Consider the following 24706-nt stretch of genomic DNA (forward strand, 5'->3'; position numbering starts at 1 on the left):
TGCAATTGTATTAATAAAACACTGATATTGTGGCCTATTGATTATTATTATTATTATTATTATTATAGAAATCTGACTAGTTTGCCCAACTGCTTCCCCAAAATGAAAAATAGAAAACATGAAAGCATAAACCCAAGTTGATACTTTAGTAAATGAATCATGATATACATTTGGTGTTATAATTATTTCAAAAAGTCCACTTTAAAATAAATACAATTACATCTGTAGTTTAGCGGTTACTGCCAAATGTTTGATTCTAACATTCTAAATGCTGATTTCAACTTTGGAAAGATCTGAAACTTAAATCACATTTATAAGGGTTAATTGTTTGATTAAAACGGTCTCGTATTTACGATAATCAGTTGAATTCAATGGTATATCGATCATAATTCGTAAGTTGATTATCTTGACTGTGGTCGATACGTGACAAACATTGTGACTTTTGCTCAATTGGCTTCCAAACTTGAAAAACAAAAATCTTGTTAAAGTATTCTCTCCAGCTCAATATTTTTTAACAAACTCTAAAAACTTCGTAATTTAATGTACACTTTTATTTTCAACGCCAAGTAACATATCTCGCAAATGTGTTCGGGGGATGATCTAACAAAAAACAAAGCTTCATGTAACATGTCTATCGGTTACTTATGCGTTTGTTTGTTACAGGAAAACAGTCAACAAATAGGCCTCCAAAACAGTACACAGAGCTGAGTATTGGTCGGTTGCGACACGGAGGATCAAGTTTACGTTGGACACGTGGTTGCTGGACGCCATTAGTTTCGGTTCAAAATGTCGCACAGCCCAGTGTGCAGTCTCGTCTGGAACCCAGTATTCACATGCGTTTTCTAAATGCATGTTGTCGATTGCCAAGTTGTCACTCTCCCAATACGAAGCTCTCCTTGCAGAGCGAGTCTAGCGCCCTCATGAGTCTATATCCCTTAATACATATTACTTGGTATTGTGCTAATATCATTATAATGTTAGTTTATATACAATACTTTTAGGCAGAGAATTGCACTAGTGGTGTAATGACTTAAAATCATCTAAAAGTCAATTACAAGGAACTTCAATGAGCAAAGAAAAAAAAAAAAACGTAACCAACAACAATCAAAATGGCTTAAATTTTACTGACCATGCTTTTGCTGTCAATTAAGTTGAAAGCAAGGCGTAACAATGGGTAAACATAGTAATGTTAATGCATTGTTGTAAACGACTCGTGAATCGAAAATATACGTCAAGTAATTTTTGGTTTGAACTGTACTGCCATGCAAATATACAATATAATATATTGATAATAATTTTTTTGTCCGCTAGTTGTAATTCGTCTAAATTACTCTCCGATTTGTAGAATTGTTAACTTAATGTGTTCTTAAAGCAAATATTCAGGCAGCGGGTATTATAAAGAAATTCTACCAAACGAAGGTTATATTTTTGTTGTCTAGTTTCTGAAACAAAACAAAACAAAATATGAAATTACATTAGAATAATGCGCATAATAAATTGACAGGTTGACGGTTGGATTTATTGTATACATCTAGATTGAAAAAAGATTAAAACAATCGAACGGTTCCAAAAACCAAAGGGTATACTTTGTATTAAAAAACCACAATTCAATCTAATGAATATTCATTAACTTCATAACATTAGATGACGTCCAAGACCACAATTCAATCTAACCAAAAATCCATAATCAAAAATATTGGATGGCGTCCAAAACAACAATCAATCTAATGAATATTCATTACCTAAACTTTTTGATGACGTTCAAAACCACAATTCTATCTCATGCATATTCATAACCTCCAAATATTATTTAACGACGTCCAAACCACAATTCAATTTAATGATCAATCTAATGAATATTCATTACCTCAAATATTGAATGACGTCCTCCAATCTTGCTTCCTCATCGGCTGCATCATCTCTCTTGAACTCGCCTTCTATTCCTGACTCGGGTACATCTTCCCAATCTCTCTTATGTCCAGCTAGATAAAAACAACGTTTTAATAAAAATTACAATAATGCATAAAATGCAAATTTATGCAAATGTATGCAAAAAGGATGATGGTCGCTTAAAGGAGTAATGTTGTGGAAACATTGTCCAAATAAGTTTGAACCAGATGCTTGAATGATGGCAATAAGGCTTGCAATGAAAATATGCTAAATTATGCAAATGTATTCGAATTGAATGATGATCGCTTAACTGTACCGATATATTATGAATCAGATGCTTGAATACTTGTCTGATATTAGTGCATTGACTTGTGATAAAAACGTGTTAACCAATGGGCCTACCAAGTGTGCATCGGGCACCGCACCATGGCATTTAACGGTGTCTGTCATGTTTAAAGCCCGCCCTCTGTTGAAGGATATGAATGTAAGATTGTGGATTATGTCTTCGCCAGGTCACCGGAGTGCCTCCTCCAAGCCGGGATTGGCTGACGTAAGCACATGCGCATTAGACCACCCCGACTTTATACCCCCACCCCCATCATGTTTACGAAAAATTCGATTCAAGATCTATTGTGTTATTTAACTGCAAAATGTCAATTATTTGCTTTGCACTAAAAATAAGGCTCGTTCGCAACTTTCTTCTAGCAACTTTGGTTCTAAAAGAGAGACGCCTCTCTATCTCGAAACACAACTAATTATGACGCAGTGATAAATGCCTACATCGTTTTATGTTCGTGGTACTTATTCGTCTTTTCTAAAGAAACCTAACATGATGTGGGAATGCTTTGCTAAATGCTGGTCAGAAATTAACAGTTTGAAATGTACATAGAACAGAACAACTTAAGCAATGAGACAAAAGAAAAGAGAAAGATACAAAGATACAAAACGAGAAAACAAACTGTACAAGATCAGAAAAGAGTTTTTGAAGGTCGATCCGAAATCATTGGCTTTGGCTTTGATTGTTAACAAAAATGTCATAGTTTATTACTCAAGGTTTTCGTTTAAGCCACAAGCAGTAGCCGGAGTCACCGACTAAAGCTGTAGCCAAAGCCGTTTGACTTGGATGCGACTTGAGACATAGCCATTAACAGAAACAACACATAAAAACAGAGTATGAAATATCAGAGTTTGAAACTTCAGAGTATGAGACATTAAAGGAACACGTTGCCTTGGATCGGTCGAGTTGGTCTTTGAAAAGCGTTTGTAACCGTTTGTTATAAAATGCACGGTTATAAAGATGTTTAAAAATTAGAATACAATGACCCACACACATTTGCCTAGAAATTGCGTGGTTTTCCTTTTACTCAGTGCGAACCAACACGGTCGGCCATTATGAGAGTCAACAATTTGACTCCCATAAATGACCGACTGTGTTTGTCGACGAGGTAAAAGGAAAACCACGCAGATTCGAGTGATACTTGTGTGGATCATGCATTTTTATGCCACTTTTGAAATCTTTCTTATCATATGCATTTGATAACAAACCGTTGCAAACGCTTTTCAAAGACCAACTCGACTGATTCAAGGCAACGTGTTCCGTTAAAGTATGAACAGAAATACTGGAAGGCACATCTGCGAAGGAAATCATGAGAAAAATTAAATTCAAACACAATAGTTGAAATAATTATTAGAGAGTATAAAAAAAACATTCTTAACAATCTAAAAAATGATATATTGAAATTATATCTACACAGGTATCTGAAATACAAAAGTAAAATATGTCAGAATGAGTTTAAGGAAACACGGTGGAAATATTACAATAATGATTACTTTTTACTTGTTAATATTTACATACTATTGTCAGAATCTGTCCCAAGAACACACATAGAAGATCAAAGGTAAAACAAAGAGATTAGAGAGTTAGTAATACACAAGAAATGAAACAATTAACCTACACACCAAATAAGTAACATATCAATTTAATGGATTCGGTTTTCCCTAGATGAATTTTTTCGTTCCTGCAAAGTGTTTGATTTGGTTGAGGATTTGTAATAAAATGTAAGGACATCGTTTTTCTATGTCCATAACTTACCAGTATCACCTTCTGTATAAAGTAAAAACTTCGGGAAACAATCAGTCCGCAATTTCTGTTCGCCGTTTCTATCAAACCACGGCCCTACCTTAAGCATTGTCCTTAAAGCCGTTATACACTTTCGGTAAACAGTATTGTCCAAGTCCCACACTTCGTGTATCACAACTTATATATAAAATAACAAACCTGTGAAAATTTAGGCTCAATCGGTCATCGGAGTCGGGAGAAAATAATGGGAAAACCCATTCTTGTTTCCGCGCGTTTCGCCGTGTCATGACATGTGTTTAAAATAAATCCGTAATTCTCGCTAACGAGAATTTATATTGATTTAATGTTTTCTCAAAAAGTAAAGCATTTCATTGGACAATATTTCAAGAGAAGTCTTTCACCATTACCTTCTGTAAACCCTGTAAACTATTTGAAAATCTGTGAACTTTTTTTTCTGTACCGAAAGGGTCCAATGACTTTAAAGGCTTGTGAAACTGATCAGAATGAAAAAAAAATTGGCGATATTTGGATCACCTTCTGACAAAAAATAAACCCATTTGAACGTTGTACAAGTAGGTTCCTTTGATATTATGTGATTCAGTTACTTCGAAAGAGACAAACTCGAATTGATTATAGATAGAATACAAAGAATAAGATGATAGAAAGTTTGAAAGTTACATAGACTAAATCTAGGGAAGAGAATAGTCTACAAAACACAGTTTTAAGAACAGGAAATACAATCGTATTTAGAAAATAATGTTGATCCAATGCACCAGTGTCAAATCTTGACATTATGACGTATGGTGAACTGGGTCAAAGAAAATAGAGAAGAGAGATAAAAGTCATTAAAGAAAATTATTTGGGGAAAGTATAAACTGAAATAAACTAATTATAGTTATAGAAGTAAAACTCATCTGAAGATAAAAGAAAATATAATAAATAAATCTGGATATTCGTTAACACAAATGGGTTTCACTACTCTTTAGAAGTTGGGAGGTCAAGAGGGTGGTTTGAGTTGGGTGATTTGCAATATAGTGCGCCACCAAGTGCTAACCCTTGGAAAGTTTCCCCCTAAAACAGTCATAAGGTACGGAGATCACATTTTTCCGGGTTTTTTTCCAGAATATTTTTTGGTATAAAGGATAGGCCTAATTTTGTTTAGTGTTTTACTACTGTCCTGTGGATTGTGATGCTTATTACACGCAACACGTAAACATTCAATTTTTAAGCAAACAAATAAAAGTCAAGATTTCGCAGGAAAAGTGATCACCGTAAATTAAGAAACTTCTTGCTCGGACAAACTCTCGGTGGTGCTCTAAGTTGCGAATTCAACACAGTTAAGGCACAGTTGTTCATCTTGAAGAGTTTGGACTTTGGAAATTTGAGGAAAGCAGAAAAGTGTATTTTACCGCTTTTAAAAAGCACTGTGCTGTGGCTCAGAATTGAACCAGATTCCGTGTTTCAGGGGGCTTGACCATTTTGAGGGCGAGGTTGAACCTGACAGGAATCTGTATCAGTTTGACCTATTTTGGGTATTTTTTACACATATTCGGGGTCAAAACTACCCGGAGTGGAGTCAGGACATACTGATCCAGATCCGGGTCAATTCTGACCCAGATGTAGATCTGACCATGCGCACCTGTCAGTTTACAAATTATTTATGTGGTGCTGCCACCTAGTGTCACAAACATTCACACTTTGAAGTGAATATCACAATTATGTTGGGTACAGCGTGTCAGCTTTCACAGATTTGAGGTAAATTGATGATCATTTTTTTAAACATGTCTCTTTCAGACAAACTCTGGGTGGCGCCCCTTTTAACCATTGTTATTTAAGTGTTCAACTGTGCCTTTACAGTGATTATCAGAACTAAATGTACACAGTTTATCACCCACACTTACCACCTTTGTAGGGCATTCGTCTACTGCCCCATCTGCGGAATACCTGCCCTTCTTCCGTGAGATCATCTGGTTCTTTTTTACATAATTGAATATTTAAGGGTGGAGTTGGAAGCGGGGTAAACAAACAATGAGTAAAAACAGGCCAGCCATTACGTCATTAAAACATTATAAAGCTGAAAGTATAGGCCTATAACCGACATTTCTAGACGCGAGGTGGCGCCATACAAAGTATCAGTGTCTGTTACTGGCCTTTGTCAGTCCTAGTGCCTCATCCAAAGGCATTGTGATGACCTGACGTATGCAAATGCAAATGAACATCGAACATCCCCTCCTCTAACAATCGTGTATGCTGCCACCTAGCGTTTAGAAATGTTTACTCGGAAAGGTTATAAGCCTACAAGGAGTAAAGGTTGATAAAGAGGACGACAAATTTCATATAAAAAAAAATCATACAAAACATTGATTTCTTTCTCTACAATCCTTACACTAGAAAATCAGACAACAACGATCAGTTGACAAACGAACAGAGGATAACAAAAATTGCAAACCTCTTATCCAGAGAAATAAATAAATAATTGTCCCGCCAAAAGGAAGGTGGAGAACCAAATGAAGTTAGAACACAATGAAGTTTGAACCAAATCTAGTTGGAACACATGTTGGAACCCAAATAATTTGGAACCCAATTAAGTTGGAACCCAACAAATTTGGAACCTAATGAATTTGGAACCCAATGAAGTATAAAACCCATTGTAGTTGGGGCCTGAAACAAACCAGAACAACATTGAAGTTGGGGCCTGAAATAAACCAGAACCCAATGAAGTTGGAACAAAAGGAAGTTACCAAAGACGACTCTTTGCACCTAATAATTTGACTCGTACAGTGTTCGTACATGTATTTCGTCTCCGTGAGATAGTATCCCGGTAACCTAACACCTTTGTTTACGTAAAATCCACTTGGCGTTTATTTTAATAAGTGGTGTGACACCACTAGAGCCCCGTGATTCCCCGTCAAAGATAATCTATAAATATTAATAGCATATTAAAGTAGCTGCCATTTTAATTACAGTGAATCAGCAGTGAACATTTGAGTTAGCCACAAGCTATTATTGAGAACTTCCTAGATAAAAAAATCCCCTATATTTAGTTACACTCGAGATTTGATGTGAACAGTATAGTAAACAGTTTCTTTGCAATGTGCCAATACGCGACAGACTGTCTGCCCGTACAACATTGTCACACTTCAAAACCTGATGGTGTGAAAATAGTGCATAGTGACCTACGAGGAAACAGAAAATAGCAATTGTTTTTACCGTATGCCCGTGGTGCGCGTCCATGGGGTCTGCTTGCCGTGCGAAGTCGTCCGCCCCACCGGGACGGTCTCTGAAAGTGCTTAAAGTCATCTGCAATTCGGAGAAGGAACAAACTCTTGTCAGAAATCTCACCTTATCACCAACTTTCCCGTTCACATAAAGAGTGCTTGTGGTATCTTTTTGCTTTACCTTTTTTTACGCTGGTGTCCCACAGGGATTGGAGGGGGAAAAAACAGTGAGCAAAAAAAAAAAAAAACGAGTGAAAAAAAAAAAAAAAAATTGGAGATGTTACGGTTGATTAAATGTAAACAAGGAATTAACGGTGTTAAAAATACGTAATTGTGAGAGTTGTCGGGAGTGACGCTTTAAATTTTAGCTGTGATAATGAGTTATTGGCCATGGGAGAAATCACCCGCTTCGACCGAGCAGTCATCCCCGCAAATGTGTCAAGATAAGGAATGTTTTTTGACATTGGACTAACGTCTTGACGGTAGACTAGACCTATATTATAGGGTAACACCACGTCGTGTGTTTTTTTGCAGAGAGACTGGGGGAAAAGTATTCGGCAAGAAGTTCTTCAGCAATAAGCCATTTAGACTTTAATAGTGCATGGTACAATGACGTGCTTGGTCACAAGCGACACCTTTAAAGGCAGTGTACACTATTGGTAATTACTGAAAATAATTATTAGCATAAAACCTAACTTGGTAACGAGTAATGGGGAGCTGTTGATAGTAAAACAAAAAACATTGTGATATATACGGCTCCCTCTGAAATGACATAGTTTACGAGAAAGAAGTAGTTTTCCGCGAATTTGATTTCGAGACCTCATCTCATTATCAAACATCTGAAAGCACACAACTTCGTGTGAGAAGGGTGTTTTTTCTTTCATAATTATCTCGCCACTTCGACGACCGATAGAGCACAATCTTTCACATGCTTGTTATTTTATGCATATGTTGAGATACAATAAGTTAGAAGACTGATCTTTGACAATATCCAATATTGCAAGTGTCTTTAACTTCCTCAGACTAATTGACAGTTGCTATGTCGCATGATAAGAAGCAATTGCTTTTGCGTAGTTACGTAAGAGACGATGACACCTATACACGATTCTGAATGGATGTGAATGGCACAATGGTACCAGGGTTTGCTCATCTGTAGGTTGCTATAGAACAGTTTGCCCCGAACCATTTGACATAGCAACTGTCTCTGTATAGAGTCTAAAGGCACAATTTATGCCCGAAGTATGCCGAAAATGGAGATTTTAAACAAAACTTACGGAATATTCTGTTGCCAGGTAACCACGCTGAGTTCGATCTGGATGGTTCCTGTAAAAAACGAGAACATCGAAAAAATTATTTTGATTTTTTTTTTTGTTAAATGATAAAATAAGTTAAACAAAATGATGACGTACATTTCTGTGCAATTGTAATACTTCAATATAAATTTTTGTGTGTGACGTCACTTACCTCAACGGCTTCATCTGCGCATGACTGTGAAAATAAATCTAAAACGAGGACGAATGCTAGCGCACATAGAACGCACGTCGCTTTCATGATCTGCAAGATAAAAAGAAGCAAAACGAACTACAAGTTAAAAACAAGTTTTTATAATTAAGTCAGTCTGTGGAGTAAAATAAAATCCCTTATGATTGCTTTTCGTGCTTGTAGTAATTTGTTTCTGCTATTGTTGTACTTTTAAATATTTATATAATTTGTATCTTCTTTGCATTTTTTTTTATATGTATATTTGTTGTTGTAGTCTCTAGAGAGCTCGAGGTGCACTCCAATTTCCGAAATGTTTGCCTTTTGTGATTTTTAACGTTGGCTGAATAAATAAATTGTAATTCTAATCGTAGATTTTGCATATTTTTGATTTACTGTTTTCGTTTTGATCCCGTCCCTTCTGTATTTTTAAGTTAGAAAGTCGCATTAAGAATGCATCTCGTTTCTTGTGTACGGAATCTTACGAAACAGTCGAGAGATGCTAACTGCAACTTAAAGACAGTGGACACTATTGGTAATTGTCAAGACCAGTCTTCTCAGTTGGTGTATCTCAACATATGCATAAAATAACTAACCTGTGAAAATTTGAGCTCAATCGGTCATCAAAGTTGGGAGATAATGATGAAAAAAAAAAACACCCTTGTCACACGGAGTTGTGCGCTTTCAGATGCTTGATTTCGTGACCTCAAATTCTAAATCTGAGGTCTCGAAATCAATTTCGTGGAAAATTACTTTTTTTCTCGAAAACTACATCATTTCAGAGGGAGCAGTTTTATACCATCAACCTCTCCCCATTACTTGTTACCAAGTAAAGTTTTGTGCTAATAATTGTTTTGAGTAATTACCAATAGTGTCCACTGCCTTTAAAATGTACCATATTTACCAAACTGACTCTGACCTTCCCGCATTACAAGATTCAGATTGTATTAAACGTCGGTTACACCACACAATCTAAAGTTACAAAAGCTACTCTCTTTTTTGTTTAATTAGAAATCCTCAACCGTCACTTAAAGTTTACACGAGTACAACCCGAAGGTTTATTCAAGGGAATTGCATTAACGCTTTCCTCCTCTCCAATGTTCTCCTTTAATTAGGTCAGCCCATTCGTCCACGGTGTTTTAAGTGTTAATGTCAGCTCGTTCAATTTCCATTGGCACACACATGCGTCATCGCTCTGCAATGTTTCCTTCCGTCGTTCTTAACACCTTTTGTTTTCAGCGATATCTTTTCCCATCAAGTGAGTAAATGATTAAAACCCGACTGATGTATTTTGTTTAGGATATCGTAGTGTGTGGTTTCTGTGTTCAGATTAGACGGGGTTTATGTTAGATTTTGGAGGGAGTGTAGTTCTTCGATAAGTTAAGTTTGCCCTGTTTTGACTATGGAATCTTCGACTTATTCTGAAACAGCTTGTCTAAGAGAAGTCCACCCCCCAGCACCATAATGGTGTTGCCAAAAAACCAGACCACAAAGTTATTGAGTACTCTAAAGTTACCTAGAATAGAAACTGATAAAAAGTTGTAAAACCAATAGTTTGTGACAAGAGGCAAGAAGAGATTAGACTAATAACTATCAGTCTATGATGAAAACATCATAACTTCTGGTTGTGAAGTCAATGACTCCCAGTAAAGCAAACTTAATCAATGTACTAGCCAAGAACCCAAAATGGAGAGAAGACAAGGAAGGAAGATTCAGTTTTAGAAAATAAACCTACACTATAAGATTTTTAGATTATAAATTAAGTTTGCTAATAATTGATGTAAGAAAGAGCACAAAGAAATGTACACACTTAGAAAAAAACTAGGGGATGAACGCAACTGACTATTTTGTCTCATACATGTTTTTTTTTTTTAGGCGGGATTTGAACCGAGTCCCAGAAACTCAACAAACCATAGGGATACGCGTTGATTTTGATTCTGGGTCCTTCATAAGGGCCTGGCCCTCGGGTCAAATAACACCCACATTTTAATCTGTGATAAATTGAACCCCCTTTTCCGGACTATCTGACCCTAAAACGCGAGTCAGGCCCCACGGGGCCTAGACTTGACTCAAGTCCCAATCCCGCGAGAGTCCCTTTAATTTAAAGTCCCATTGCCTAACGTCAGAAAACTAACACAACCTAGTCTCATTCTCGGGACCACAATAGCTACGTTTTGAAGGCGGATATGCTTTACAGGGATATCTCGCACGGGAACGGGACTTGAATCAAGTCTACCGCAATTTCGACTGTGAGGACATTCAATGCTACACGGCTGCTAGTTGGTGAGGTATGACTTCTCGCATGAGAACAGGACTTGAATCAAGTTTAACACTGCACCCGGAATCGACCCGGGAGTTGATATTAAATGATGGTGCTGTCCCCACTCATTGACACACCAACTATGATGACCTGAGATACATTAAAGTGTAAAGATACGTTTACATGTTTTATGGGTAGGGCTCTGTGAATGGATATTATATTGGTATTTTGTTGACATATTGGCAGGGGCAGTTGACTCAGAGGACCATATGAACCGGGTTGACATAATGAGTCAAAGGTAAAGCAGTATTAAACGTCAATGTTCAAACTTACGCTAAAGGGGACAAGAAAATGATATGAAATAGTTCTGAAAAAAACAAAAAAAAACAAAACATACATAAAAAAAACGCGTTTAGTACTGGAATGGTTAAAGGTACAAGACTCAAGCTCTCGTGTTTCTTATGAGCACTTGTGTCATTGAGCACGATACTTTACCATAATTGATTCGACCTTCGGATGGGACATTAGGAGCTTGTCAAAAATCAATTTTTGCGAAATTATTTGTTGCGAATTAATTTGTGACGTCAAAATGAATATCGCATTCGCATTCGCAGGAAGTATAAATCGTAGCCATGTGTTTACAGGTTTCCTCAGGCTTGTAAACTACGGTGATTTAAGGCAGTGGACACTGTTGGTAATTACTCAAAATTAATTATTAGCATCAAACCTCTCTTTGTGACTAGTAATGGGGAGAGGTTGACATAGTTTTCGAGAAAGGAGTAACTTTCCACGCATTTGATTTCGAGACCTCAGATTTAGAATTTGAGGTCTCGAAATCAACCATCCAAACGCACACAACTTCTTATGACAAGGTTTTTTTTCTTTCACTAATATCTTGCAACTTCGACGATCGATGGAGCTCAAATTTTCACAGGTTTGTTACTTTATGCATATGTTGTTGAGGTACACCAAGTGAGAAGACTGGTCTTTGACAATTACCAATAGTGTCCAGTGTCTTTAAAGTTCACTTATATGAAGCATCTTTGGTCCAAGTTCCAGAAATGTATAATGATATAAATAACCTATGAAAGAGTTCCGGTTGGGATCGAAAGCTTAGGCCATCTACATATAAATAATGGATAAAAGATCGGAAATGCCATGCCAAGATATCATGCTGTCCCTTGCCTTTTACCAACAGAATCTTCGGGAAAAGCCCCACTTAAAATGTCATGTGTTCCGTTTCATTCTTCAAAGGTTTTTGGTTTGTTTTAGAAGCGAACAGTGACGGGACGGGCAAAGATAATTTCCCAAGGGATCTGCATGTCGTAACATCGTCACCTTTTGTAAATAAATTGAAATCAAATAACATACATTTTAACTCTCACTGGCAGGTGACGAGAGTTTAGGTGATATCTTGACTTCACCGCAACGGCACGCAGTAACCTTTTCGTCTTGTGTGCGAATGTTGACCCGTGTTTATACTACGCGAATAGATTTCGGTTGAGAAACGTTGTCGGTGTAATCCAATAAGCAAAACCATCGTGTATAGACCTAATTTCCGAATTAAAAAGACCTGCTAAAGCACAAAAAATAGCGAAGTCCAACAATTTTATATTATATATAGAAGAGTTTGCGGTAACACCACGTAATAAAAATCTTGAAAAGAGTTGGGGTGGTTCTGAAAAGAACCGTTGGATTAACTGGACGTTTGCTCTGATCTTCTTCTGGAGAAAGCAATGTGGAGAAGACGATCAGAGCATACTGATCGAAACGTCGAGTTAATCCAACGGTTCTTTTTAGAACCACCCCAACTCATTTAGAGATTGTTATTACATGGTGTTACCGCAAACTCTTCTATATCTTATCTCCACCATGCAAAGTTTCAAATCCTACTTAAATTTATATAAACCAAAGTATGATTACCGCCTAGCCATATGAAAAAAAGATGAACATATTCCAAGAGCTGACATAATATGAATGTGTGTACTGTGGTATTTGCTTCAGAAGACTTCTCATGTTGTTTAAACGGAAGTTTTGTTAATTTATTTAAGGGCCAAATCAATCGGAAATTAGACTTACTGGGGTGGGTATCACTATCAGTGAAAAATGCAAAGACTTTTATAGGCAGGGGAAACTGTTGGTAATTACTCAAAATAATTATTGACATTAAAACCTTTCTTGGTCAAGAGATATGGGGAGAGGTTGATGGTACAACACATTGTGAGAAACGGCTCCCCCTGAAGTGACGTAGCTTTCGAGAAAGAAGTACTTTTTCACGAATTTGATTTCGAGACCTCAAGTTTAGAACTTGATGTGTAAAAATCAAGCATCAGAAAGCAGACAACTTCGTGTGACAAGGGTTATTTTTCTTTCATTATTATCTTGCAGCTTTGATGACCGATTGAGCTCAAATTTTCACAGGTTTGTTATTTGATGCATGTGTTGAGATACACCAACTGTGAAGAATGGTCTTTGACGATTACCAAAAGTGTCCACTGCCTATAAGCACAAAACAAGTTCCAAAACTAAAATAAGCAGTACATATCCTGTATTTGTCTTTGTTTGAAAGTTGCCTTGACGTGTACAATCTTAAAGTTGAGGAAATCATTAATGTATTATTGTCTCCAATAATGCCAGCCATATGGAATCGACTTGTAAGCCGCTTTTAAATAATTCAAGAAGGACGTCTGAAATGTAAACCGTACCCACTAATGAGATTTGAATTACTTGGATTTGCTCGATCCCCTACACGTTGTATCATGATCTTCGGGGTGGTGTAAGGTTCCGAGACGAGGCTCATTAGATCATCGACAATATTGTATGGACAAATTTTCAAAAAAGTGCGAGCCGATCAAACACATCGATTAACAAATCCCAGGACGCTATTAGGTTGTTTGATGGCAATTTCGTATACGTATTGTCAAAAGGTCATTGAAATGAAAAATTACTACATAATTTGAAAATCAATCAATTAAAATGTAACAAAGCTATATTTCTTTTGACAGCTGTGCCGGGTATATCACAGATTGTTTTTTTATTTTTATGATTTCGTATACGTAATGATAAAAATAGGGCAGTTACCTTTGGAAACAAAAATCAAGAAAAATGAAACGAATATGTTTCTTTTTAGGACCAGACTTGTTTAATAAACCCTATTCATATACCTGGAACACTAACACAATGAAAAAACAACCACCAATATGTACATGAGATGTGTTGTTTAAAGGCAGTGGACACTATTGGTAATTACTCAAAATAATTATTCGCATAAAACCTACTTGGTTAAAAGCAATGGACGACACCGTCTTCATATCAGAAGATAGTTTTTTTTTTAAAGATATTTGGTGAATAAATCAGGCGATTGCCAATTGCCGGCAAAAAAATAAAAATGAAAATGCCCTTTTAAGAACAGCTTAGATATAATAAGATCCGTCTTCGCTCGTCCTCCCGATGTCAATTGGTTGACTTCATGCAATGCAAATCTTTTGTCCGATGGTATCTGGTGACAGGGGGTAATTTCTTTAAATCCCAACGGCTAGAAGGATGATGTGCTAAAAACAATAAGCCATTGCGTTCCCACCCCCATGCGTGTGCAAGGCGATACTGTGTTAATAACCTCAACGGACCTGACTCGCAAACGAGCGTAATGAAGAATTCTAACACCGCGATGAGGTCTATCCGCCGGCTTTACACGAGGAATCCGACCCCGGGGGATTGCTTGGTGTACGACCGGACGTGCCCGGACTACACATCATAGCTTTTTGTTGTCTTCGGTCTTGTGGGAGCGACTTTGAATCGCACTTTCCCGCGGTGTAACATATCGACTTTAGGTATCCCCTGGGACCCTAAACTTGAATCCATTGAAACGGATTTCTCCCAAATGTCTAACCTCTCAGCGGTCGAGGTACGTCAACACTAACCCATACCCATCAGTTAACAAATGTAGTTAGCCCAGATTATCGAACGAATTGGTTTTATTGATACCCGACACAAACAACACAACTAGCGCCAATGACAGGAGGGATAGAAAACAAGAATAAAATGTTCTATTTTAGATGTGGGAGGACAACCTCAAATGGGAAAAACCAACTTAATCAGGAAGGGATTGAAAAGCCAACCCACATCCAAGGCTTCAGTCTGAGGTGGGATTCGAACCGGGGTCAACAAAGGCTAAAACATGACTAGTAATTGACTGCATCTTATATAGCAATACAAAAAGTAACAAGCGACGTAGAATTAAGGACTGACGAAAAACCCTAACACTAACCCTAACCTAACGCAGTTAACAAAATAAAGTTAGCCCAGATCAGTGGATAAACGAATTTGTTTACGTAGTTGATTGCATTTTAAATAGCAATATAAAAAGAGCACGAAACAAAACAAAGAATAGACAAAACTAACCCTAACACTAACCCTAACTCAGGAGTTAGCAAACATAGTTAGCCCAGATCAGACGAGAAACGAGTTTGTTTTAGTAACTGGTTACACTTTAAATAGCAACAAAATAAGGACTAATGATATAAAACAAAGGAAAGACAAAACTAACCCTAACACCAACCATGCCAACCCTAACTTGTTAGCAAACATAGCTAGCCCAGATCAGTGGAGAAACGAGTTTGTTTTAGCAATTGAATACACCTAAATAAGGAACAACAAAATAAGGAACAATGATATAAAATAAAGGACAGACAAAACTAGCCCTAACACTAACCCTAACTAAGGAGTTAGCAAACAAAGTTAGCCCAGATCAGAGGATAAACGAGTTTGTTTTAGTAACTGATTACACTTTAAATAGCAACAAACAACAATGCTATCAAATTAAGGACGGATAAAACTAACCATTACACTAACCCTAACTCAGCAGTAAGCAAACATAGTTAGCCCAGATAAGGGGGAGGAATGAATAACTGTAGCCAATAATCATTGAAAAATAATCGATTTGGTTTTCAATTACTAGAAGTGTTCTGAATCCCCTGTGTGACCCTCTACTCCACCAACAAACAATTTCATCGTGTTTGTTATACAGCCCTAAACGTCATAATGTAAGAGGTAAACCTCATTGTGAACTTTGATTTTGTCTGAAGAAAGCTCGCCCCAAACCATTTGTTTCCCCGATACAAATTTTTCTTGAACCTTTAGCGGAAAACTCTCAGTAAAAATTTGGATTGGTTTTAAGAATTGATTGCATTTGAAATATAAAAAAGTAAACAAGAGGTGAGACAAAAAGGAGACGCAAGAGGAGTTATTTTTTTTGCATAACTACTATTCTTGAAGGAATAATAAGAAAATAAAATTAAGGATAGACAACAGAGGAGTTTTAATATTTTGCTTAATCCGACAGACTCATACTCTTTTATTTTGGTTTAGTTCATAGATTAACTATTTCCCCTCAATCATCTGTGCTTATTATTTCTGTTCATCTCATGTAATATTTGGTGTACGTTTTATCTTGAGAATAGTATAAAATAAGTATTGACCTAAACTGAATTGAATTTGAATTGCATAAATACACTATTAAAGGAATAGTAATGACGACAAAAATCAAAATGGAAGAATGGAAAAAGAAGAAGAAGAAAGAAAAAATAAAATAAAAATACACTGAGGTGACCCACTTGAAACTCTAAATTATCACATTATTCAAGTAAATTACGAATAAACTTCACACCGTCGATCTATTGTCAGTCAACAAAATAAACTAGGGCACGACATTTGCTCTAAACGATTCCTTTATTAGATTTCTGAATAAATCGGGCGTTTTTGAGGTCTTCAACAGATCCCAATCGTACCCCTGACAAGAACATGTTTTGTGGACACATAAAGAATTCAAAACTGCTAAAGGAAAACCATCTTGCTAATTCCAGGTTGATGTGAAGTCATAATGTCAAGTTAGCTTCACCCTTAACAAGAAAATATCTCCCCGGAGAAATCACTAACACTGGCCTACCTAAAGGCAACCAAACAACTGTGTTTTTACTTGTCACCGAAACATTTAAAGCACGTTCAGTTAAATATCAAAGAAAAAACACTTGACGGTTTACTGGAAATACCTGCCGGTAGGTCCTATAATTTCAAAAGCTTCGTAAGATTTGACAATTGCCAAATTTCAATCCCTGAGACCCACGAGACGTGAGATTTCTAGGTTTAAATGTCAGCTTTAAATTCGCAATCATTCAATTACTTGCAACACAAGCAGGAGAATTAGAAAACGAGATTAGAAAAAGAAACTCATATTTAATTCACGAGCCCCCCTATCACTCCGGTGTCTACTCAATTATATTAAGATTTGCTGTGGGTTTTGTTACACCAGAAGAAAACAAGAGAAAACAAATCAAAATAGAATCAAAATACGAACTACACACGCAGCTTAGCAATAATATATACAAATTGCGACATCCAGTTTTCAACAGAGGCGCAGACAGCCGTAGTATGAAAGGCATAAGTTCTTGACGATACATTAAACTCAGTCTCTTTTCAAAACGTATTTCCTTCATACTAACGATGATTTGGATGCAGTAATATCATCTAACAACACAAATACAACCGGCTAATTCGGTGTTGGCGTCCGTGAACGTCACGATGAACCGTAATGTATGCGTTTTCATTAAGACAGTGTTTCGAAATATATAGTGATGTTGAAATTATAGGCATATTGTTCATAAAATCATAAACAAATGACGCAACTGATAACTTCAGTATAAATTAAATTTGAAATACTCAAAAGAAAACAAGAGTTAGTACTCTTAAAACAACAACATGTTCTAGTTTTTCTTTTGTCATTAAACTATTTCCCGGGTTAGAAAACAAAAGTTAATGATACTCTTTTCAAACAATAATTTTGTTTTAGTTTTTCTTCTGGCAGTAAACTTCTTCCGTGATAAAAAAAAATTGAGAACAACTTCGAACTATTACTCTTAAAACAACAACAACTTTGGTTTTTCTTTGGGGAAAACACTAAAGCGTTTTAACACTGTCTTGTTTAGAACGCCAGTCTGCAGCATGACAAATGTTTCATAAAAACGATGAAAACTCAAAACATTCGTCGGCACAAAAGACGCCCACACTTCTGCAATTTTATAAACAAAACCTCATATGCGGTAATCAAATTCCATCTTGGAAAAAGACACAGTAAATTGCTCTTGCTCGATCCTCAAGCAACATTGCACTTTTCCTTTTATGATGGGATTTCTTTGGAAGAAAACTCAAAATCCGATAATGATGATGATAAACAAACGAGGGAAAAATCATCGCTTAAGTCCAACCGTAAGCCTTGGATAAATTTGAAACAATAATGATTGTCTTTCTTTCTTTATGGGAAGTGGACATAAATAAATCCATTGAAAGAGCTTATGAAACAAATTCAATCAAATAATTGTTTGAATCGACGTGAACTTCACGAAAGAAAAACAAACGGGGATTTTGTGAATGGTCGTTCGCAAGCGATTGTCACAAATTACAAATTTTTAAGAAAGAGTTAAAAGGTGTCCAAATTAAGTTAAAACACCTTTATGATGCTTTGTCTCAAACACTGTTTCCACGCGATAAGGTGTGCTGCAATTGACTTCGAAATTGTTAGATGACAGCTTCGGACAATAGAAAACACTCTAACACCTTTGATAATAAAGAATAATATTCTTTGTGTTTTTTATACTTTTGATATGTTTATCAAAAGGACATTTTTGAGTCAATAGGAATTTGACAATCTGCTACTGCCGAAGTATTATCATCTGAAAATGTCAGATGTGAAATTTAATGTGTGGTAAGTATAAGCATTCTAAGAAACCAAATGATTTGCACTATAGCGTTAAGCAGTTTTTTACTGTGAGGCAATTTTAATGGATTTTGTGTATGACATTGTATGGCCGGGGTGAGGTATCATTGTATTTTAGTTTGAGGTCACACCATATCTGTGTAAATTCTTCTCTGAAAAGTTGTTTTATTAATGCATTACATGTGTTTTACACCACAATCGCATATCTCCTTTTATACCTTCTAAAACTAACCCCTCAAATTATTTATAAGAAAATTACCCCAACGGTTCTTTCGACACCCACCATCTGACTCTAAGTGTATTTTTAAGGAATGTTTTTTTTGTAATTCTATTTTTTAAAACGTGGGACCATGATGTAAAACAGCCTTTGTGCTGATAATTGTATCATGTAAAAATATTTTGAAATAAATCACAAATAAATAAAATCCCAGCGAGATTATTTTCAACGTGTTCTCGAAAACTATGTTGATCAAATAACTGAAAAGCGCAATGATGTTTAACATTGCTTTAACAAGTTTAAAAGCTTAGATTCAGGAAACAAAACAAGACTTAGTAACCCTAACCCTTACCCTAACCCAAAACAAGACTACTAAACTCATAAGGAAATGAGAATTAAAACCAGCGGTTCTTTTCAGAACCACCTCAACTCATGTACAAGATTATCATTAAATGGTGTTACCCCAAACCATATATCGTATTTCCACCCTGCAAAATTTCAAATCCTACTCAAGATTAAGATGGCAATTCTCCAGCCCGCTCGGGATGCATCTTCGCAATTTGATATATTAAAAGTGATACCTCCCAGACGTCCCGGAGTAATTATTCAGGAATAATGAAGATCTGCAACAACTTCATAACATATTAGGAGAATATAATCGTCAATCAGGAAGTGTAGACCCGGAGGAATAGAAATTTCAGTTTTACTGTTTTTTTATGACGAGGAGATACAAAACATGGATATCAATTAACGATGATTATAAATCACAACATGTTAAATACCAGGGGGCCAAATAATATGGCTGTGCAAATGAGCTCTGGTCACATCGCTATAGTTATTTATTTGTTTATATATTTTTTTTATACTTTGATACAAGCAATGGGGAGTTGTTGACAGTATAAAAACATTGTGCAAAATGGCACCCTCTGAAGTTGACTAAGAGGTTTTTTCTCACTGTAAATATCAAAAGACTAATACAGGCCCGAATCCCTTCAAGGCATCTGCAAGCACATAAATTGTGCAACACGGGTGCATTTTCCATTAATCACTTGCAATCCGATGACTAATTGAGTCAAACAAAATGTTTACAGATTTGTTATTCAATTGATTTTAAAGTTTTGGTTCTGACTTATCAATGTATCCATGGTATTGCCCCTGTTTATCTTCAAACCTTAGTTCAGGAGTACAAAACAACCAGGAATCTGCGATCTTCAAATAAATCCCTTCTGACTCCCCCAGTTATCAAAACCAAGTCATACGGTTCCGGCTCTTTCCGATATGCAGCAGTTCAGTTATGGAACAGTCTTCCGGAGGTTGTCAAACAGGATGAGACGTCAGAACAATTCAAAACCCGGTTAAAAACAAATATTTGTTTACTTTTGTACAATAATTGTTGATTTCATTTTTCAGCGCAGAGGGACCTCACGGTGATATGCGCTAACAAATCAAATCAATCAACATTTATTTCCATACGAACACAATATACAAATACAAACAATAGGATGTTACAAGACTGAAAACTGTATGGAGGCATGGCCCATTAAAGCAAATCTTGTAAGCTGGGATGCCTTTATAAAACAAAGGAAGGTAATAAGATCATTTAAATTAAAAAACAATGCGTATAGTAACAACAATAACATCAAAACGAGACGGATAAACGAAACGCTATAATGGTTTTATTATGATAGTATGCATATTAAGTTGGGATACACCAAGTAAGAGATAATGGTCTAGGATAATTACCAAAGGTGTCCAGTGCTTTTAAATTGACAGTTCATTTCAGAGACAAGAATCTGAATTAGTTGTTATACACTCACAAGACGCCTTACTCGTTCACATTCACACCCACCCCCTACTCAAGAGAAAGTGTGTCCCATTAATCAACTTAATTTGAATAATTCAGGCGGCACACTTCTCACAAATACTTCCAAATTACAATCTCAAATCCTATTTCAGTGTAACAACATACCTTCCTTATAACAGTATGCATCCAAAACACGATCTAATTACATCTAAATGAAAGAAAAATAAAAAAACATAAAAGCGAGAATATAAGAAAAGGGATTTTTCATTTCTGTGATTACAAATCTCCATCTTGTATAAAATATTCTTCGGCACAAATGGTGAACTAGAAAAACTCAACAGGCTTTCGGCAGACAAAAGGTTGGACATGTATATTTATGAAATCGGGGGTGTGGGGGGGGGTAATTATTGTAATAATTGCACTGTAGATGGAGTCAGACTGACACTGGATACGGAATTAAAGTTGTCGACAACTCGGCGCCCCGTGCGTTGATTTTATTTTAGGATGTTAGGGCGTCGTTCATTATTTTGTGATTAACGATGTTGAATAAGTTTGACTCTTAAGACGAGCTTAAAAAGCTAGAATACAACGATTTAGAAACGGGTGATGCTAGCTTAACCTCTTTGAGTCAAGATAATGTACATACTGTTTGCAGAAGCTACTGTTACTGGTATGTATATGTCTTTGAATCAATGTGCAACAGTTGTACTATAGTCTTGGCAAAATTATGTCTAATGGTATATATGCTTACTGTCTTTGGATCAATTCACGGTAAAACATTGGTAATTTTAGCAAAACTGTTGCTACTGGTATGCTAACTGTCTTTGAAACAACATAAGGTACAACATTGGTAATTTTAGCAAAACTGTTGCTACTGGTATGCTTACTGTCTTTGAATCAAGATAATGTACAACATTGGTAATGTTGGCAACACTGCTGCTACTGGTATTATTATTGTATTTGAATCAAGATAAAGTACAGTATATATGCTTACTGTCTTTGGATCAACTTACGGTAAAACATTGGTAATTTTAGCAAAACTGTTGCTACTGGTATGGGTACTGTCTTTGAATCAAGATAAGGTACAACATTGGTAACTATTGCCAAAACTACTGCTACCAGACGGTACCAACTCAATTCGAACTATTCTACTGTTGTTTTTATTTTTTAACACTTTAACCTCTATTTGAATTAAAAAGACACGCTCTTGTTTACTATTGGACAAAGAAAGGGAAACGACAAGCAACTTTTATTGAAAAGCTAAACATTAATAAGTATTCTTTCCTGAAACTGATTTTGCACCAACTTTTGTTGCATGGACGTGATAAGATATTTAAGGATTGCCTCTTTAATAATGTGTTTTGCGGTGAATTAATGCTGAACGTTGCTCATGGCAATAGCTTTACGAAGGCTAAACGGCTCGTTGAGCAATGTCTAAATCTTTAGCCTTCCATGCATCTCATAAACGGTAGATTTGAGTTTTATCCGCACAGCCAAGTAAAAATGAAAAATCAATATTCATTTTGTATTCGAACTTTTGTATTTCTGAGCGTTAAGGTGAGGAGGGACCTCAAGGCCAGTCCCTTATTGGACATGAAATATTAATTTCATAGTTTGCTTCACTCCTTGATTCGCTGTTTTTGTTGAGATTTGGGTCTTGGTTAGGGTTTTGGTATGATCTTAGATGTTGGGAAAGGTTTGATTAAAGGCAGTGGACACTATTGGTAATTACTCAAAAATAAATAATTTTTAGCATAAAACCTTACTTGGTAACGAGTAATGGGGAGAGGTTGATGGTATAAAACATTGTGAGAGTGGCTCCCTCTGAAGTGATGTAGTTTTCGAGAAAGAAGTAATTTTTTACGAATTTGATTTCGAGACCTCAAGTGGTCTCGAAATCAATCATCTGAAAGCACACAACTTGGTGTGACAAGTTTTTTTTCTTTAATAGTTATCTTGCAACCCCGACGACCAATCGAGCTCGAATTTTCACAGGTTTGTTATTTTATGCAAATGTTGAGATACACCAAGTGAGAAGACTGGTCTTTGACATTTACGAATAGTGTCCACTGTCTTTAAGGTAGGCGAGTTTGGCTTTGGTTAGTAATAGAGTGACATGATATGATATAGCTCCCTCTTTACGGAAAAAACACACACAAAAAAACCCACCAACATCAGAACCACTGTGCTCAGACCGCATTTAAAGATAAATATTTCCATCTTTCCAAGTTAACATTTCAAGAAAAAAAGAACAAAAACGAGTTCTCATGTTCAGTAATATCCCCATCAATCAGAGTCAAAAGGTCTTGGGTTACCTCCAAGGAAAGGCCGCGACAACCCCACTCCTTCCACTCCTCCTCTCCCGGGTCTCGGCACTACATCAGAAAGGTTATGGAATTATAATGGCCTAATCTGAAAGTCAGGGTATTTGATTAACCTTGATTTTTGTTCAGTTCAGTTGAAGACGAAGAGGAAGCTTTGAGAGAATGCAAATTATTGTCTTGGATGTTTTTTTTTTATTTATAAGATGGATCGTAAATAACAATAGACGTCTTCGGGACTAAGAGCAGACAGCCCGGGGCAAAATGAGTTTATTTCCCCGAAGAATTTAGGATGAAACATTATAACTCTGGAGTTTTTGACTGTTTTTAAACATTGCATAAAACATGAAATTGTACCCATTGAAAAGTGTTGGGTTACAAACACACATAAAAAAGTATTGGCAATGGTAATTACTCAAAATAGAATACATGAATACCGATCAATACCCCAGGATTAAAGACACTGGACACTGTTGGTGATTGTCAAAGACAATTCTTCTCACTTGGTGTATTAAAACATGTGCATAACATAATAGTACAATTGGTCGTCGAAGTTGCGAGATAATAATGAATGAAAAAAAAAAAACACCCTTGTCGCACGAAGTTGTGTGCGTTCAGATGCTTGATTTCGAGACCTCAACATTCTAAATCTGAGGTCTCGAAATCAAGTTCGTGGAAAATTACTCCTTTCTCGAAAACTACGTCACTTCAGAGGGAGCCGTTTCTCACAATTTGTTTGTACTACTAACCTCTCCCCATTAATCGTAACCGAGAAAGGTTTTATGATAATAATTATTTTGAGTAATTACCAAAAGTGTCCAATGCCTTAAGGTATACATAAGTTCCAAATGGCTCTAAAGGTCGGTATATGGTTTACCTTTCTTTCGCCCAACAACTTTGCATCAAAATTGGGACCTACAAACGCATTTACAGCAAATAATGTTTTGTTTTATCCTAAAGTGACTAAACTGCCCACACATGATGTAGTAAGTTACACACTACTAGAGGTCTTTCGCATTTGATTTGATGGGGAAACATAAATACATCAGGACGTTTGGAAGGGTGAAGGTTGAATATTTTAAAATCCACGAGTTATTAAAAAACGTCAATCATATGAGGCATTATTTGTTTTTCAAAGGTTTTCTATTTATTGAGGCAAAATTATAGCGCAAAATATAGCCGTGATAAGGTCGTTTGACTCCACGGAATATAAAAACTATATAATAACATTGATATGAAAAATATTATTTCATGATCTATAGTTGTGTTCGTTTGCTGAGATATTAACTAAGTTTTGAAGCTGTAAAGATTCAACGCAGTAGAAAACAATTACTGATGTTGTATAACGTAACAATTTTTAAACATAAGTAACTTACTGTCTTCTTTATTCTAAATTCAATTTGCGTCTATAAGCTACACACATTAATCTAGAACTTAATTTTGCCTAAAAAGTCGTGTACTTTAAAGCGTCATTATAGGCAACAATAAGTAGGAATATTTATAATATCAAATTTTGAGATGATTTTTTTTCTACAAACATTGTTCGATTCTTCATGGTGAAAAAGCCTACTTGATAAAACATGATTCCTGTTCGAACAACACTTCCAATACTGAATATCATTTTATATCCCTAAAGGAAACCCACCCAATACTTGAGAATGTACGTAGA

General features: G+C 36.1%; 1 protein-coding gene across 4 annotated transcripts in view; it reads right to left on the minus strand.

Moving 5' to 3' along the window:
- Positions 1-383: 383 nt before the first annotated feature.
- The window catches only part of LOC139953722 (uncharacterized), a 29259-nt gene continuing 4936 nt past the window's right edge, over positions 384-24706 (minus strand). For 2 of the 4 annotated variants that reach the window (XM_071953248.1, XM_071953249.1), the window contains exons 2-7: positions 8653-8742; positions 8463-8511; positions 7181-7270; positions 5872-5943; positions 1868-1982; positions 384-1442 (exon numbers count right to left, since the gene is read on the minus strand). In XM_071953248.1, coding sequence (XP_071809349.1) covers positions 1436-1442; positions 1868-1982; positions 5872-5943; positions 7181-7270; positions 8463-8511; positions 8653-8739 — 420 coding nt within the window. In that variant the 5' untranslated portion in view covers positions 8740-8742 and the 3' untranslated portion in view covers positions 384-1435. Of the gene's footprint in view, positions 1443-1863; positions 1983-5871; positions 5944-7180; positions 7271-8462; positions 8512-8652; positions 8743-24706 lie in introns of those variants that run through there. The other 2 variants (XM_071953251.1, XM_071953250.1) reach the window with 2 other exon arrangements.

The sequence above is a fragment of the Asterias amurensis genome, chromosome 22 (genome assembly GCF_032118995.1).
Source record: "Asterias amurensis chromosome 22, ASM3211899v1".
In the NCBI taxonomy this organism is placed as follows: domain Eukaryota; kingdom Metazoa; phylum Echinodermata; class Asteroidea; order Forcipulatida; family Asteriidae; genus Asterias; species Asterias amurensis.